A 19,378-nucleotide genomic window follows, 5' to 3' on the forward strand; every position below is an offset into this window, starting at 1 on the left:
AGGAGTGTGTAGAATTTTTTTCTGCCTCTAAAAGCTGAACTTAAAATACACTTCTAGACTATCTAATGTGCACATAGGATAACATTAGGTGCTTCTACAGGCAAAATGCTAAACTCCTCTAGGAACAGTGTTTTTTAAGCCAGTGTACATGGAGCCTAACTAGTGTGTTGAAGACCAAGGTCTTAGATCAGTCAAACATGTAATAAAACAAAGCAGTCCAAAAAAAGAGGACAAAAGACAGTTCATGTAAATAATAAAGTTAAAAGCTCAATATCAATGTAAAAAATGTAAACGAGAAGCTACATAATAAATTAAAGAAGAAAGTGACTACTGATCCCTGAAAAAATGTGGATTCAGCCAAAAAACACATGAAGCTTGTTTGGAGCATCCTCTTTGTGATTTGGTAATCCCTTCACTTACATGAGCTGCTCTCATTTAGCATTTACCTGGTTATATCATTTAAGTACTCAGGTTGAAAAAAAGACACATCCACAGGTTTACACTGTCTAAAGCCACAGCTAAGGCTTTGGAAAACTGAAGTCTAGAACCAATTCAAAATTTGCCCATGTTGCATAAAAAGGAATCCTTTTGAAAACACTTTGAATTTAATTAACAAGGGTAAGCATTAAAGCTACAGGATACTGTGTATATGTGTGACCACATTTTCACACTAAATGTGTAGTGTAAATATTAAAGTAAATATATATATATATATTTTTAATCTATACAAACCTTTTCTATAAAAATCCTTCCTTAATAATATAATAATGAAGCGCTACTTCTGTTTTGCCACTAGGGAAACAGGAAAAGAGGCAAATGTAACATTCTACCCGTTTCCAGTCCTCAGGCAGTACAGCATATAAATACAGTGCACTTACTCAGCAACAACAGAGGTATGATAATGACCGGCACCTGCCATACAACAATCTTCCTTGGAATAGCAACCTGTCTCTGCCTCTAAAGTTTGCTCTAGAGATCTAAGACCTGAAGTACAGGGAAGCAGCACTGAAGGTGCAGATGTCAGCTGCATTGAAAGTTGAAAACTGCAATTGCTTGGGCAAGTAAATAGTTTATTGGGGAATTTTAAAGCTAAAAACGCTGCAGGTTTAATACCACTTTAGTGGTTGTAAAGGCTGATGTTTTTTTACGCATTCTCTGTATTAAAGCGATTGTAAAGGTTATTTTTTTTTTCAAAAACATAACAAACATGTCTATATTTACCTCTTCTGTACAAAGGAACTGGACAGAGCGGTCACGAACCTCCTCTTCTCGGGTCCCCTGACGCTCCTGGCCCCTCCTCTCTGTCCAGTGCCCCCACAGGAAGCTGCTTCTCATGAGGACACTTGTGCTTGATCGTTCCTGAGCCCTGATGCTGTGTCCATTGACATAGACAACGGAACTCGGTCCCGCCCCCTACTCCCTCATCACTGGCTTTGATTGACAGTGAATGGAGCCAATGGCTCCCAGTGCTCCAGCAAATCCAGGAAGACATGGAAGTAAGGGGAGAGAAGAGCTGCAGATGTGCAGGAAGCTGGATTGAATGAGGACTCAGGTAAGTAAAAGGGGGGATTAGGGGGGATTCTGATGCTTAAATATTTTTTTTTACCTTAATGCAAGGAATGCATTAAGGTAAAAAAATGTTTAGGCTTTAGAAGCACTTGAAGGTAAAAAAAACTTATATTGTCAGCTGCCCCCAGCCCACCCAACTACTTACCTGAGCCTGATCTCAATCCAGCACTGTGCCTCAAAAGCAGTGGCACTGCTCTCTTTCTTCCTCCTCACTGGGAGCCAATGGCAATCAAATCCTGTGATGAAGGACCGTGGGCGGGGCATAGCCACACTGTGTATTTCAATGGACACAAAGAGCACAGCACACATGTGCCACCATAGGAAGCAGCTTCCTATGATGGCACACAGAGAAGAGGAGGAGATCACAGTACCAGCGAGGGACCCAGAAGAGGAGGATCAGGGCTGCTCAGTGCAAAATCATTGCACAGAGCAGGTAAGTATAACATGTTTCTAAGTTTACAAAATTAACTTTACAATCACTTCAAGCCTGATGCCAAGTATGATGCCCATCTATATTGATACATTAACAGTCTACCCATCAGATTGCCATTTTTACGTTAATAAAACCATAGTTGGAATAATACATCATTGTACATATCTTTCATTGCATGAGGGCTGATTCACATTTTAAAAAAAAAGTTACAAAACTATACAGTAAAACAAAGCATTACAAACTGTAACACATGACTTTGAAGCTGATGAGATACTCACCAAGCCATTGCAGTTGCTCAGAGCCACTTTAGTTGTGGTATTTTGGTCCTGTAAATATCCCGTGTAATGACAGTTCTCTATGAAATCGTGTTTAAACTCAGGCCCATTCTTCCCCCAATATTCTACTGTAAAGTGTTTGGAAACCAGATCCGTATTTAGAGTCAGGTTTAAGTGAAAGTGCTTGCCATAGGCAGAAATTTTAAAAAATAATTTAGAAACTTCCTGCTCTTGATCTTTAGAGTCCATACTCCTCTTCCTCCGTGAGTGTTTGTCATTCTTCACAGTAAAACTGACAAAATCCCCATTGTGGTTAACCCTTATAGGAACCGTCAGCTGGTAGTGTTCAAGGTAAGACAGGAACTCCCCTTTGTACACGCAAGTCAGGCCAATCCATGAAGGGACCATGCAAAGGAAAAGGAAAGTAATAGGGAGTAGTACAAACTAGACCAATACAACATCCATTATTCTAAGCAAGGTTCTATTGGCATCCCTATAGTATATCTTGGTAGATTATCTCAGGAATGTCCTGCAGAAAATAGTGTAACACATAGGTAAATAACTGTACATTACAGACAGCAACTGAAACTGGGTGCCTTTCACACACCCAAAGCCAGGCCCAGACTGGCAAACTAGACTCCCTGGATGGACTGGTGTATTGAAGCATTTGTGGGCTGCTGTGAGCTTCTGCAGGCCATTTAGTTTAAACTGGGCCTTTTTATAAAATTGAAAAGTATTTTATAGGCCAAACTATCTTTACCCTTAGGATGCGCGATGTTCCATGGGGCCTGGAAATGTAAGTGTCATATAGAAAAATTGTCTAGTGGGATGTTTATGAATATATCACTCTATACTCACAATGTGGCTCTTATTAAACAGAGGAGCTCACAGTGCACAATTTTGCTGACATGTGAAGGTGGTACTATTATCTATAAAAGGTTTTGATGGATGGGTCCTAAACATGTCCAGAGGTTTGATGTTGACATGCTGAGTGATAAAAAAAATAACTAACATAAAACTTATTTTAATCAGTGATGAGTAAAAAACTGGTGGACTCTTGAGTTTCTAAAAAACTAATGTGGAATACAGAAACAAAGATGCACTGGTTAAATCTAATAGAAAAACCCTACCTTGAGATCGATAGGTGAGTCTTTGGTCCCTGTGAGATTCTGATGAAACCATGACAAGGCCCAATATCCAGGTCAACGTCTTCCACAAAAGTTCCATAATTTGGAAAACAAGAAAATGGACACTTCTTTCTTTTTTGAATCGTTTTTGTGTTTGAGGCTACCTCTCTCCTACAATATTAGTTCTATCCCAGAATGGAATCATAACAAGTCCATGTACTCTTCCTCCTTCTGCGCCACCACCTTGATTAGTGGCTTTTCAAAGGAAGATTTACTTCTTAATACAAGGCCGTCTCCTAAATTTTCTTTCTTCTTTGTCCATTTTGTCTTTGTCCAGTTAAAAACGCTCACAAAGAAGTCGAAACTGACAGGAGAGCAAAGAAAATGAATCCTTCACACAGCTTCTCAAGTATCATATAGGAAAATTAATGAGAGTGGGCCATTTCTGTACCTGTAGAAAATTAAAAATAAGAATATGTAAGTCAAACCAAATTTTGCCTATGCTAAGCGAAGGAGGGCAAACCCCCATAGCCATATGACAGAATGATTAAAACGTGGTGGTTATAATTAATGTTACAAAATATGGAGTAATTCAATTAAGGCAATGTTGTTCATCATAGCCTAAATAAACCTTTAAAAGACTAAACATAATTGGCTAACCTAAATAATGTGTCAAGGCCAGACAGCTCATTTTTCATTAACGACATAAGGAAAAATTATATAGTTTACTCTTCCCTCCCTTTTTTTGGAAAGTAAAGGTATCTGATTTCACAATGTGATAAAATCTTTAATTGAAGAATCTAAGGAAAGAGAAAGAATGAGGTTTACAGCATCAAAATATTCATATTATACTTCACATAGTTTCCTGTTCTTGCTACTCTCATTCTGGTGGGACTGTGAAGGAGAATATTGTTACACTGAATATGAATTGTTTAGTACTGTGTCAGTAAATAACTTGCATACACGCTAGTTCAATACAGTTGTCTCTTCTATATTAATGAGGTCAAGCTAAAGAGAATATAAGAAAAAATGTTAAAACTAAACTCCCAGATACATAAAACAGCTCAACTAACTTATGTATATGCCTGAACAGACTCTAGATGACGTGTTGGACATTTATAGTTCCTTTCATTCTAACCATTTCAGTGTGTTTATGAATTTTCTGTCATCTAAAGATCTACAGTAGATTAATACTCACAAAAAACAGACAACAACTGTTTGGAAGACTTTAGCACATATAATGAAATAAACAACATTCTTAACAATATACTATTTCAAAGTTAAAACTTTATTACGGAAACAATCTTCCTATACCATACACTTTGATGAAAAACCTCTAAAACAGCCCTAAATGTCCCCCATAAAACCAACACTATCCACAAGCCCACCATCCAAATGTATGTAATACATCCTAAGGTGTAAAAATTGGGGCAGCACGGTGGCTAAATGCTTAGCACTTCCGCCTGACAGGTCGTTGGTTCGAATCCCAACCATGGCACCGCCTGCTTGGAGTTTTCATGTTCTTCCTGTGCCTGCGTGGGTTTCCTCCGGGTACTCCAGTTTCCTCCCACAATCCAAAGACATGCTTGGTAGGTGAATTGGATCCTGTCTAAATAGGCCCTAGTATGTGTATGTATGAATGTAAGTTAGGGACCTTAGATTGTACGCCCCTTGAGGGTTAGGGACTGATGTGAATGTACAATATATATGTAAAGCGCTGCGTAAATTGACAGCGCTATATAAGTATCTGAAATAAATAAATAAACAATAAATTATAAAATTGTAAAAATAACCAATGCAGGGCTTCCCACAAAATACAGGTTCCTAATAATAGACATCCAAAAATCTTACAGTATATGTTAAATACACCATATAGCAGTACCCCATTGCCCAACGTGGTTACATGTACCAATCATTGATCAGAGATTATGTTAATGGTTACTTGTCCAGATGAATTAAGTGAATATCAGATACGGTAAAAAAAAACAGTATGGGTTCAATTGTCAAATATACCAATCATCCATAACTTTATGGCCACTGACAGGTTAAGTGAATAAGTTATTATCTCATTATAATGGCATGTGAAAGTGGGTAGAATATATTAGGCACCAAGTAAATATTTTGTCCCTGAAGCTGATGTGTTGAAAGCAGACAAATGGGCTTTGCAGTTTGTTGTGCATGGGGCTGAGTAGCAGCAAACCAGTCAGGGTGCCCATGCTGACCCATGTCCACAGCCAAGCCAAGCACCTACAATGAGCACATGAGCATCAGAACTGGACCATGGAACAATTGAATAAATTGGTTTTGTCTTATGAATCAAGTTTTCTTTTACATTATGTGGATGCCCTGTTGCATGTGTTGCTTACCTGGGCACCAGGATGCAGGATGGGAAGAAGGCAAGCTGGCAGAGGCAGTGTGAGGTTTTGGGCAATGTTCCGCTGGTAAACCTTGGCCCCACCATTCATGTGGATGCTACTTGACACATACCACCTACCTAAACATTGTTGCTTGACCAAGCATACCCCTTTACGGTAATGGAAATTCCCTGATGGCAGTGGCCTCTTTCAGCAGGATAATGCGCCCTGCCACACTGCAAAAATTGTTCAAGAATGGTTTGAGGAACACAACAAAGAGTTTGAGGTGCTGACTTGGCCTCCAAATTTTTCAGGTCTTAATGCCACCTCGCGACTTACAGGACTTATAGAATCCGCTATGCCTCACCAGGTCAGGGCTCTTTTGTTGGCAAAAGGGAGATATACTCAATATTAGGCAGGTAGTCATACAATTATAGATGATCAGTGTATATCAAAATTTGCAATAAGTTTAATTATACATAAAAATATAATGAACCCTTGATGGAAAAGTAGAAAAAAATCCTACTTTGCACGCTCACATCTTACTCATGTCATCAGTTTTCAGCAGCTCGTATATTTCTGAAGCACACGAAGGGCAAAATTAGAACCAAAATATCTGGTGAACACCTTGAGAATTCATTGAGAATTGCTACTACATCTATCGAACTCAATATTGATGCATTAGTTTATCAAAAACTACCATATATCACACTAGTTTATGTTGCCTACTTTTACTTTTAGAACAAAAAATATTACAAGAAATGAAGTTTTATTACTCAGATAGGTAAATTGTCTATATCAGTGATCGTTAACTTGTGATCTGCCCCACCTTTTCTGCTCATCAGTATCCTTATTGTTAGTGTATCTTATGTGTAGCCCACAACAATTCCTCTTCTTCCAATGTGCCCCACGAAAGTCAAAAGGTTGGACATCTCTGCTATACATACAATGAACCTAATAAATCAAATTGTATCTAAGTTTTATTAGATGGGAGAGATCCCCCTTGAATCATCATTCTCTCAAGGCTTACATGTGTTCACAAGAGGTTTAATCACTGCTCCTGGGTCTAATGTTATATACAATTTCTAATGTATTTAAGGATAACAGCTGTTATCACTTTAAATTATATTCTCAATATGTTTATCGGAAATGTAATGAATCCATTATGGTCCAACAAAAGGATGGTTAGTTTTTATATATCACTGGGCTTCCTATCAATGTTGTCACCCAAAGGAAGAATTTACATTATAAGAGGATGGTTAAATTTTATATGTGGTTGGGGTTCCTATCAATGTTTTTACCCCAAGTTAAATTTTACAATATTTCTTCTAGATATTGTATAGGAGTTATTCTGATCTACCTGTAATCATAACTAAGGGTACTTTGTAGCTAAGGACCTACTTTCACAATGATACTTTTAAAGGAATTTTGTCCAAAAGTTCTATAGCACTGATTTTGGTAACCTCACATTGGTTCCACTGATGGGTATTGAATGCTGAATTCTAGTCTTACAGAGTATTGCACAGTTGTATAGGCTCCTCTCTTGGACTGAAATTGCATACTCTTATTTCACTGTACATTGTGATATGAAACAAGCCAGAAAGAGCCCACCTCGTTTCCTGGCTGGAGGACATCCAGCGCCATCTAACATTTTTCTCCCTAGCCTCACTGTCCCTGGTCCACCCCTTTTATTTATTGAATTTCAGTTCAATAATGAAGGCTCAGCATCACATATGGGCAATATCTAAAGCAGTTTGCATTCCTCGTTTCCATCTGAAGGGTGACTTCTGGCCATTGGTTGGGCAGCACAGGTCTAAAGAAGGGCAACGGAATCACTGGCCATTTAAATACAATGCAGATCTGCAGTACTAAATGCTCTTCATGTTTCCATTATTCCTGCATAGAAATATATGTATACTTGTGTTCAGTGTCCTCTTGCTTGTGCTGAGAGATCACAACAGTGAAGATAAAGCCATTAAAGACCAATCAAAGCAAATCAAATGTATCTGAAATTAATCATTTGTCAGAATTTCAACTCTCTTCTCTAAGGTGGAACTTCACTCTCTCACTCAACAATGACTATTTGTAATCCTTATGCTGCTAACATTAGTAAATAGAGAGGAAGGTATATTTACTTGTTTAAAACTTTTTTTTGTACATTTCTTTAGATACTTCCTGGTTTCAAAGCCTAGGCAAATTATGTCAAACGTCCCAGGAGTCTTCAGGAGGGGAAGAGGGGTTTTGTCAGCTAAACAAACCTTCCTGTCTGCATGCCTGAGCTAAGGGCAGGTGGGTTCCAGGAAGTAAATGCTACATAAATCATCTGCCCTTACACAAGATAGTCATGGCTAGAAATGTTAGGGGGTGTTTTTCAAAGTAATTTCTCAACAAAATAAAACATGGAGACCTGGATGAATGGGATGTTTGCTCTGAATATTAAAAATGAATTAAATAGCGTTTTTAGTTTCTGGTGTTTAGATGCAGTGTAGTTCCACTTTAAGATGATTTTTATTTCAAATATTTAGAGTATAAGTTTAAACCCCAAATGCACAAACTTTGGGAGATTCCAAACTGAGATACCTAAATACTGGAGTCATTTGAATGATGAAACAGAGAGAATGTTCACCAAATAGGGTAATGAATCTTATTTGTAGTCATTAATACATTTATGAGATGTGGTTTTGTGAAATGTCGTTTAAAAATGTGTGTATCTGTTTTAGATTGCATTGTGTCATTTGCTACTTCTGACTCTACATATCAATATACCTCCACTTCATTATTCTTTAGGAACATCAAAAATGATCAAAATAAATCCTCTCCCTTTTCAACTTCCAGTTTTACAACCAAGCAATATATGAAAATGTAAACGTTATATTTCCAACCCACACTCAGTGGCTTCCACCCGGAAACCCTGACAAACTGTATGTACAGGTTCTTTTCCTATTAAGAATTCTACCAAGTACTATGGCTTCACAACTCTAATCCATAATTATTTAAAAAATACTGTTACCTCTTCCAAAAAGACATTTACTGTTTATGAGGACCCCATGCCTATAACTGCCGTTGATGCATGCTAGGATGTATTGTATGTTTATATAGATCTGTGTCAATTACGTCTACTCAACATGGCATAGCTCAAGAGGTCTGAACAAAGAGAAAAGCTACGTTTCTATGAAGCAATTGGCGATTTCCCATGTGTATACTCCCCATATGTATACTGTGTTACCATTTGGAAAAATAAAAATAAAGGATAAGGTCACCTTTATAAAAAAAAAAAATAAATTAACATTTTTTTGCAAGTAAAAAAATTTACATTTACTATAATTTTTCTTAGAATCCTTTAAAGCATTGTACCTTCAATCAGCAGATGAGCAATGTCAGGCTCCTGCAGACTGTCAGTGTAGCTGTCTGCCCATTCCATCACTATGGGCAGGCAGTTACTACAGTCCAGAAAGCTCAATGAACTATGAGAGCACTCACCAGTGCCCTCACAGTTCACTGAGAACTACAAGTCGTCAGCTGAAAAGGCTGATGGTACTTGTAGGGATTTATTCACAGAACTCTTACTACAGGGCTTGAAAAAGCTGCTCGCCCGCTCGCCAAATGCAAAGTAGAAATTCCTCTGTGGCGAGTGGCGAGCAGCAAGCACAGATGAAGCATGGAGCGACTGCACCTGCACTCCAAGCCTCATTGTGAAGCCGAGTTCCGGTTTACAACTTCCGGTTTCCGGCTTCTGCGGCACCGCCACCGAGGGGACAGGTGCAGGAGAGGTCCGCTCTCCTAAGCTGAGAGGAGACACCCTCTCCACCGCCGCGGGGGACTCGGAGGGACTAGGAGTAAGTACGGTATATACAACATGTTATATCACTATAACGGAGTGCAGGGGAGCTGGGATATACATGAGCTGGGATATACATGACATGTATACATAGTGATATGACATGTATACAGTAATGTATATCCCAGCTCCCCTGTACTCCATTATAGTGATATGACATGTATACAGTAATGTATATCCCAGCTCCCCTGTACTCCATTATAGTGATGACATGTACACAGTAATGTATATCCCAGCTCCCCTGTACTCTATAGTGATATGACATGTATACAGTAATCACAGTAATGTATATCCCAGCTTCCCTGTACTCCATTATAGTGATGACATGTATACAGTAATGATTATTGTATACATGTCATATCACTATAATGGAGTACAGGGGAGCTGGGATATACATTACTGTATACATGTCATAACACTATAATGGAGTACAGGGGAGCTGGGATATACATTACTGTATACATGTCCTATCGCTATAATGGAGTACAGGGGAGCTGGGATATACATTACTGTATACATGTCATAACACTATAATGGAGTACAGGGGAGCTGGGATATACATTACTGTATACATGTCATATCACTATAATGGAGTACAGGGGAGCTGGGATATACATTACTGTATACATGTCATATCACTATAATGGAGTACAGGGGAGGGGGATATACATTACTGTATACATGTCATATCACTATAATGGAGTACAGGGGAGCTGGGATATACATTACTGTATACATGTCATATCACTATAATTGAGTACAGGGGAGGGGGGATATACATTACTGTATACATGTCATATCACTATAATGGAGTACAGGGGAGGGGGGATATACATTACTGTGTACATGTCATATCACTATAATGGAGTACAGGGGAGCTGGGATATACATTACTGTATAAATGTCATATCACTATAATGGAGTACAGGGGAGCTGGGATATACATTACTGTATACATGTCATATCACTATAATGGAGTACAGGGGAGCTGGGATATACATTACTGTATAAATGGCATATCACTATAATGGAGTACAGGGGAGGGGGGATATACATTACTGTATACATGTCATATCACTATAATGGAGTACAGGGGAGGGGGGGGATATACATTACTGTATACATGTCATATCACTATAATGGAGTACAGGGGAGTGGGGATATACATTACTGTATACATGTCATATCACTATAATGGAGTACAGGGGAGGTGGGGGATATACATTACTGTATACATGTCATATCACTATAATGGAGTACAGGGGAGCTGGGATATACATTCCTGTGTACAGTTTTATATTTTGGACTCTTAATTCTAAAGAAAAATGTAATTGCATAAGCTTTAAGGAGGGGGCGGGGTTGGGGGGCGGACCTGGGCAAGGTTGGGTGGGGCAGCTGGTGGAGAGTAAGTTTTGTGACTGGCTAGTAGGTCTGGACTCGAAATTTTAACCCCTGTCTTACTATATTATAACTTTTAATATTTTAATAAAAGCTGCATATTTATTACAATGGAAAAAAACATAACTTAAATACATATTATTATTATTATACAGGATTTATATATCACCAACAGTTTGCGCAGCAATTTATAAATGAAGGCAGACAGTACAGTTAAAATACAATTCAAAAGTAAAGGAATCAGAGGGCCCTAAGATCCTAGTGTTGTGATCAGTAGAGGACACAGGGAGAGTACTGAGTCTTGGGTTTTGATTATAAATTTTTCCCTGTGGCAAGGAAATGATGTCAAGATATTTATTTTTTTTTTTCATTTTACACCAATGTCCTGTTTTTTAATTAAATTTGATCTCTAGGTGGTAAATAAAATGATATGTTATGTGATGACCACTTCCATGCATGCATATGTTCAACATGCAACTGGATATCCCAACCAATTAATATCTAATAGAACAGAAAAAGCCCAAGTCAAGTTAAGCACCAAAATTCTCAGCCTTGTATCTGTCCTAACATACCTGATCTTCTTTCCAATGGTCCCAGTGAAAGGTGACGAGGACAGCAAGCTGAAGAGCACAGCCCCGGCTTTATATTGCCTAGCTATGAGCACAAGCACTTCCATATTACGTTAGGCAAGCTACTCTACCCATTGTACAAGCTCCTGAAGAGAAAGAGATGTTCACTTTGAAACATGTTGAGTTTTTTACTGTTAATTTGTAGTTTAAATCAATTTGCTTTGAGCTCCTCTGTTGCCTCCATCTGCTCAGAAAAAAACATTTTATAAAGTGCCGCTGCTGTGGCTTATTCACCTGGCAATTAGCCCAGGTCAGCCTGTCCACGTGAGTCTATTTTCATTGTTTTAATTGCTGCACTTTGTGCTGCATTCAAATTAAAAAACCTTTGGGGGAAATCAAACAATATTCTTCACTTTACCATGTAAAAGAAAATTATTATTGTTTGCCTTCTTTTTATGATATACAATAATGTGATTTTCTAGCAAATTTAAGAAGTGACAACCTTCCATTATTGTGATATCAGTTACCGACCCATTGATACTCTTACAAACACACTGTCTTTTAACAATACTCATAAAGTGAACCTGTGGCGAGACTACGGACATTTAAATATTTACAGGGGAGTGAAAGGTAAGCTGAGAGAACTTAAATGATGTTAGTGCTGTGAATTGTGAGGATTATTTACTCTACAGTGCCTGCAGCTACAGAGGTCAGTAGGGGCCTGTTTACAGATTGCTAAGAATATATAAATACTTGAATGTCCATACCATGACAACAAATTCATTTTAAAGTGCACCTAGCCTCAAAGATTTATTTTTCATTTTAGGTACATGCATGATAAGTACTTAGTAATATAAAGCTGATGCCCAAGCACAGAAATTAGCCCACCTAATGATGACCGTGATCTAATGAGATAACAGTTACCACAGTGTTCAGTAGGAAGGTGGAGAATGAGGAAATGCTTCTTCTTGCCTGCAGCAGACTTGTGGCATTATTTGCCAAGATGCTCTTTTCAAACTTAGCCACTATCATTTGACTAAAGCTCAAGGACATGCAGAATTATAATATTACTGATAGGTCCACTTAAAAAAAAACATTTTGTGCTTGGATGTTGCTCTGCATAACTAAATTCAGAAAAAAGAAAAATATTAGTGAGAGGCTATAATTTTGCTGCAAGTATAAGCTTCTTCCCAGGCACATTTGGCTCTATTACGTGTGATGCTTCATTTACATGAACAAAGATGTTTAAGAAAAATTAAAGACACTGCACAAGAAAGCAGTGAATTATCAATAAATATCTTTTGATATGGCTGGTTTCACGTTCATGCACAGTCGGGTAAATTGATAGGGGTGATTTTGTAACTCTGGAATAAACTTGGGCTAACACTTTTATCCATTCTAAAATAAAACGGAATTCATGATAAATATTCTATGCAATGTGTAATGTCATTTGACACTGATGAATCAAATATTGTGGCTTGGTTTTATCTATTTATCTCATTTTTTTGTTATCCTGACGCCTTGGAGCCTTACAAAAAAAAATTGCAAATATATTAAAAATGCAGCTATTGCTAAAGAAGAACTTGACTAAAATAATCATGACATTGCAAAAATTATTTTTTTTGGGGGGAGGAGAACTCTTTGTACTCAGGACATCCTATCTGGAAAAACTGTAAAACCATCAGAATCAGTTATGTAAACTGGGAATACAGCAGAACTTTTCGCTCAGCTACCAAATCCATTGCTAAGGGAGTATGGCTGGATAACATAAAGATGGTGACAACTCTCTTCAATCTTGCAGCTCTGCACCACAGCTCCAACGCTTGCATACTCTGTCTACTACTACTGAACAACCCCAAAGTATTGATGTCAAGCTTCTCTTCTCTTTAGGGAAAAGAAAAGTTTTTTTCTTCAGCATTACATGCTCATCTTTCCTTTGCCCCCAATCTGTTCACCTCCTGGGAGCAAGACAATTTGTAGACATATTACATTTTCCAAATGCTGCTCCAGGCAAGATCAGACTCCACACTCCCCAATCTCAGGTACTGGCTCGGCTCATCTGCAGTCAATTGTACCAGCAACAGGATGGCCACTGATATGCAAAATAATATTTTGCCTTTATTAAAATAGCCAGCAGGAACAGATTCTATTCTGACATGTTAGACTTAGCACTTTCACAAAGATTTTTCCTGTTACAATTTAACTGCTTCTCGTCCACCCATAGCCTATAGACGCCTGGTGGGAAGCTGTGCCAATGTGGGATAATGTACCTGTACTTTAGCCCGCATTGGCGGCTCCTGTGCAGCTCCAACAGCACAAACCCAGGAGCCCGGAGATCCGAATGTCACTCAGACACAGCAGGTCACATTACCGCTATATCTGGGTGATCACATGATGTTTTACCATGTGATTGCTGTGTCCAGTCACAGTAATCATACAGTAAACAATGAACGTGAAAGCAAAGATTGGTTCTTCCTACTCTCACTGCGGGAGCAGAGAGAACCGATGTTGCAGCCTGTGAGTGTACAGCAGCCTATCAGGCTGCATGTACACTCACAAACTGCAGTGCTAGCCAGCCCCGGTGTCCCTGATTACTTCCTTAGTGTCCCTGATCACTGCTCCAATGTAGGAAGAATAAAGTGTGCAGCCATCCCGTCACCTGTCCCAGTGCTCACAACAATACCGTACCATACCAGTGTCCTGATCACTGCCACACCAGTGTCCTGATCACTGCCATATGCCATACTAGCACCCTAAACGCCGCCGTACACCATACCAATGTCCTGATCACTGCCATACCAGCATCCTGATCACCGCCATACTAGCACCCTAAACACCACCATACACCATACCAGCGCCATGATCACTGCCAAACCCCATGCTAGCCTCGTGAGCACCGCCATACCCCATACCAGCATCCCGATCACCGCCATACCCCATACCAGTGTTCTGATCACCCCATAGACCATAAAAGCATCCTGATCACCGCCATGCCCCATACTAGTGTTCTGATCACCCCATATGCCATACCAGCGCATGATTACCGTCACACCCTATACCAGAATTCTGATCACCCCATGTACCATACCAGTGCCCTGATCACCGCCATACTCCATGCTTGCACCTTGATCTCCCCATATGCCATACCAGTGTCCTGATCACTGCCATGCCAGGGTCATGATCATCGCCATACCTCATGCCAACGTCCAACATTTTAGCATCTCAACTGATCAGTTTTCAAATATATATCCCATAGTTTGTAGACTCTATAAGTCACACAGACACAGACTAAAAAAATTATACACTGTTTTAGTTTATTTTTACCCCACAAATGTAGCAGAATATATTTTGGCCTACATTATTGAAGAAAGAATATTTATTTGAAAAATTTTATATAAAAAACTAAGCAAAAAAATATTTTTTTCAAAATTTTCAGTATTTTTTTTATTTTAATAGTAAACAATAAAAAAATCTAGTGATGATCAAATACCACCAAAGGAAAGCTCTATCTGTCTCCAAAAAATTACAACAATTTAATATGTGTACAGTATTGCATGACTGAGTAATTGTCACTCAGAGTGTGACAATGCTGAAAGCTGAAAATGGGCCTGTACTGGAAGAGGGTGAAAGTGTCTGGACTCGACATGGTTAAACCTATCTATGTACTTCCTCCTCCTGTCCATAAGCTTACCGATCTCTTGCCCCCACTTGCAGCAAATCAAAATAAAGGCAGATTTACATTAATTACACAAGCTTGTTTGAAAATTTCTTTCATATATTTTGAAGGTATACATATATGTGAATGAAAAATGTATTTTCTATATTTCCATGGGGTTGTCCTTTAAATATGTGCTGCCTATAATAGCTGTGACCATCCTAGAGTATTGTGTGGTCTGACACAGTCATAACGTAGTTATGCTGGAAACATTCCTTTTGGTATTCTCTAAGAAAAGTTCTAAATAAATAAATAATAAATGTATACTACTGGTATAGTATTCCAGCTGTGTCATGAAACTGGAGCAGAATGTCTGGAAAAGCTCAATTTATCATCATAAATTGCTGGGGGTCTCTCAGGCACACATAAGGGAATCGTTCCTCGCCCATGTTGAAAAGAAAGCAGGACTGATGTCACTTTAAACCTGCCTCAACAAGAGAATACTAAAGTCTCCATTTACTTCTGTAACCATGTGCAAGATTCCAGCACAGGACAGATCTTAATCATCAAGTAAACTCTTTTCTTTCCTGTGGAGATCTTAGATACCATGTCAATCACATGAAAGCTTAGGATTACCTTTTACAAGTGTACTTTGTTTAAACAGTAGGAACCCTAGTTCTTAAAGAAAAACTCCACATTTTTTAAGGGAAAAAACATTGCTGCTCAAACGATAAGTAGTTCAGGTTTATTTAAAGTAGTATTGGGTTTACAATCTGCAGCCAGCTATAATTTTAAAGGTGAACATTGTACACCCTCCTTACCCCTCACCCCCCAGAACCTGCCATACTTACCTCTGGTGATCCTCAGCTGATAGGACTCTCGCATCAGGTCCAGCTGTGTGAGGATTTGAAACCCCTGCTCTTCTCCTTCTCTGTGCAGTGCTTCTAGGATGGACCAGATGGATTCACTGTGACAGTACCGGCCAATAAGAATTAATCTTGTCTGCCCCAAAAGTGCTGCACACAGAAATGGGGGGATTTCGAACCCCCCAAGTGCTGGATCAGTGGGGTGTAAGTGCAGTAGGGATCGGGAGGGTGTATGGTGTTAGTTCACCTTTCCATTTTTTTTTGCAGAGGTAAACTAACACTTCATAGAGGAACTATATTTCCGCTTTCAAAAACTAAAAATGAAAATGGCAATAGCTTGGCAACCAGATGAAGCCAGGTAGAAGATGTTGGTGAGGAAATATCGGACCATTGAAGCAGAGGCATGTATTATGGAATTTAGCTCTGCTTTAAATATTACTTGTTGATAAACATGGAAAGAGAACTCTGTGTGTGGGTGAAACTCTGAGTTCTCAGTCCCACTGCTCATGAAATTTGCTCCCAACTAGTACCAGAAGTTTGCACATAGTATGAAGTAAAATTTCAGGCATCCCAACATTCAGAAGGGACCATCCAAATTTCAATCAGTGTGTGGCTTCCCTCGCTCTCAATAGAATTCGATTATGTAATTGACTTCTGTCAAAGTCACATGTCGAAAAATCTCCAAAGATCAGCAACTGCAGCCCTTGATCATTATATAATGATAGCACTGGGTGTCGCTGTCAGAAAACAATGCCCTGGTGGGGGAGATTCCTCCATCTATCTTGTTTGTGTGGATGGAGAAAAAACATAAGGCCTTGTTCACATGGAAGTACTTCAGTATATGCCAGTGCGAGGGCTGTTTTTGTCTACATGGGGATGCTTAGAGGTGTCCCATGCATCCCCGTGCTGGAATTTTCATTGATGTATGTTGGCACGCAACTGTACGGACACACAAGGCCCACACATGGGTAGACACTATAATACATCCATGTGAAAATAACCTAACAGTGCATGACCAGGCTTAGGTGAACTCTCAGATGGGATAGTTGCCAAGGGCCCTGCACATGTGAAGTGATGCTGGGGAAATTGCAATTCTTTTTACAGTACTGGAGCTGATTATGTGATTACTATAGACCAGTGTTTCCCAATCAGGGATTCTTCCTGAGGTTGTAAAGGTTTCTTGATCATTGGTGGACTGATCTCACACCTACACTGACCATCAATGCAAGTGGGAATTTTCCACTAAACACCAATGAAAAGGGTCACTTCTACACTGATCACTAATATTTGAGGACACCACTTTTTTTTTTGTTGCTGCATTTCTATTCTGCAGGCATTATTGATTTCAAGAATATTATCTAAAAAAAATTTAGAGGGGGGGCTGGTAACATTATCTTTCTGGGTGTAAAATGCGCTAGGCACGCCACATTATTTCTTTATTTCAAATTTTCTGCCATTGGTCATGCTAATGTATCATGAGCTGTAGACATGATACTTTTTAAAAGGGGTTCCCCAAGAACCTGAAAATTATTTAAGGGGTTGCTCAGGGGTAAAAAGTTTGAAAAAGGCTGCTGTAGAAGGTCCATTACAGCTTAATGTTTTACAAGGCAAGCAAAGATTCAACTGTGTTTGCTAAAATCTTTGTACTTTATGTAGTTGACTCAGAAAGGATTGCTTTTCAAAAGTGGCATTCTAATCACTATGATATGGCAATATAAAGCTAAAAAGCCCCCTTAACCTTTATATAGCATATAAAGAAATTGATATTTTGCTCAGATATCAGCCTGTGAACCTTTTTTGACAAGTGAGGCATGCAGCATTTAAAACAGATTTTAAAGAATACTGTACGCTTGCGTTTGCCATGCATCATAACTTTGCTTGTATCATTCCACAGAATTCACTATGAATGCATTCTACATGCAACTCAATCTGACCTTAACCTAAAGTCAAATTGACCTCAATCTTGTCTCAGATGCAAGCCAATTTTCTGCATTTCAGTCCCCTCCAAATCTGAAGCTTGTGTATACTAACACTTAGAACCTCTGGTAGGCAGGAAGCAAGGGTTCTGTGTGCCTATGGAGTTCAGAAGTTCCTTTTCAAGTTGGCACACAACCAAAGCATTAATGTATCTTTTCAGTTATGCTATAAGTCTGTTCTCACCTTTCTTATTAAATGCCCAAGAAGCCTTTAAACATGGGATGATCTGGTATGTAAATTTTGACCAGCCTCTGAGGTTGAAAGTCTGCTATTCATTGCTTTGACTGTGATACAAAAGACCCATGCTGGTGTGTGAGTCAGGCTGTTAAACCCCTAACTATACCCACACAAACTATATTATATACTGTATTGTATTCAGGATGGGGGATGAGACAGTGAAAAGTTACAGTAGCAACAAAAAATGAATACATTACAGGGAAATTGGTCTGGTGGATTAAATAAGGAATTCTTAAACACGTCTTACAACACTCCCTATTTTCAGAATAGTCTCAAATACCCTGATGTCCCAGTAGAGCTATGTACTTCAAATGTCATTAGCTACAGGATCACAGTTGCTGTGCTCAGTGTGTGGCCTGAACCTTGGGGTAACTTAAAGTAGAACTATAGGCAAATTTGAACATGACATGTATGATGCAGTCTTACACTAGCATTAACATGGCTATTTTTGTTTTTCTAAACCTTGAGGTAACAGAAAATGCATACATTACAGGGAAATTGGTTTGGTGGATTAAATACGGAATTCATAAACACATCTTACAACATTCCCTATTTGCAGAATAGTCTCAAATAGTCTAAAAAATAACACGTATGATGCAGTCTTACACTAGCATTTTGTTTTTCTAAACCCCCCCCTAACATAGTTATATTACCCGTTGATCCTGCCAGTAGTTTGGCTATTTTAAAACTTTCTTTAACAGGCCAAGCTGTCCAGTATAAGTGGCACTTAAAGGGTAGAGGCAAATCATTTCACACTATTATTAATATAGTTTTCTATTAGTATTATTATTATTATAGTTAAAAACTTTATCCCAAGAAAAAAAAAAATTCTTAAAAGTGTTAGCTGGAGTATGGCTTTAATTTATTAGTCACTTATGTAAAGTTCATCTGAACCTGCTAGTGCATCTAAAACTGCCCTCTCCATAGGCTGACAATGATATTGTCCTAGGGTTGTTATACTGCTCCTCCATAAATCTAGATGAGGGTGAGTGTAGCCTTCCTAGGACAGGAAATCCAGGTTACGATCGCTGGGTTAAACTGAAGTAAACAAAAAACTAAAAACATAAAACGAATGCAGCC

At 38.8% G+C, this 19,378-nt stretch overlaps 1 protein-coding gene across 1 annotated transcript in view; it reads right to left on the reverse strand.

The window, feature by feature from the left end:
- The window catches only part of ADAMTS6 (ADAM metallopeptidase with thrombospondin type 1 motif 6), a 433,529-nt gene that overhangs the window by 360,327 nt on the left and 53,824 nt on the right, over nucleotides 1-19,378 (reverse strand). Inside the window, exons 2-3 of the mRNA XM_089653457.1 lie at nucleotides 3,408-3,855; nucleotides 2,281-2,645 (exon numbers count right to left, since the gene is read on the reverse strand). Of these exons, the coding sequence (XP_089509583.1) occupies nucleotides 2,281-2,645; nucleotides 3,408-3,504 (462 nt within the window). The 5' untranslated portion in view covers nucleotides 3,505-3,855. The remainder of the gene's footprint in view (nucleotides 1-2,280; nucleotides 2,646-3,407; nucleotides 3,856-19,378) is intronic.

Source organism: Staurois parvus, unplaced genomic scaffold (genome assembly GCF_062004578.1).
Source record: "Staurois parvus isolate SC_StPar_1 unplaced genomic scaffold, SC_StPar_1.0 ptg000714l, whole genome shotgun sequence".
In the NCBI taxonomy this organism is placed as follows: Eukaryota; Metazoa; Chordata; class Amphibia; order Anura; family Ranidae; genus Staurois; species Staurois parvus.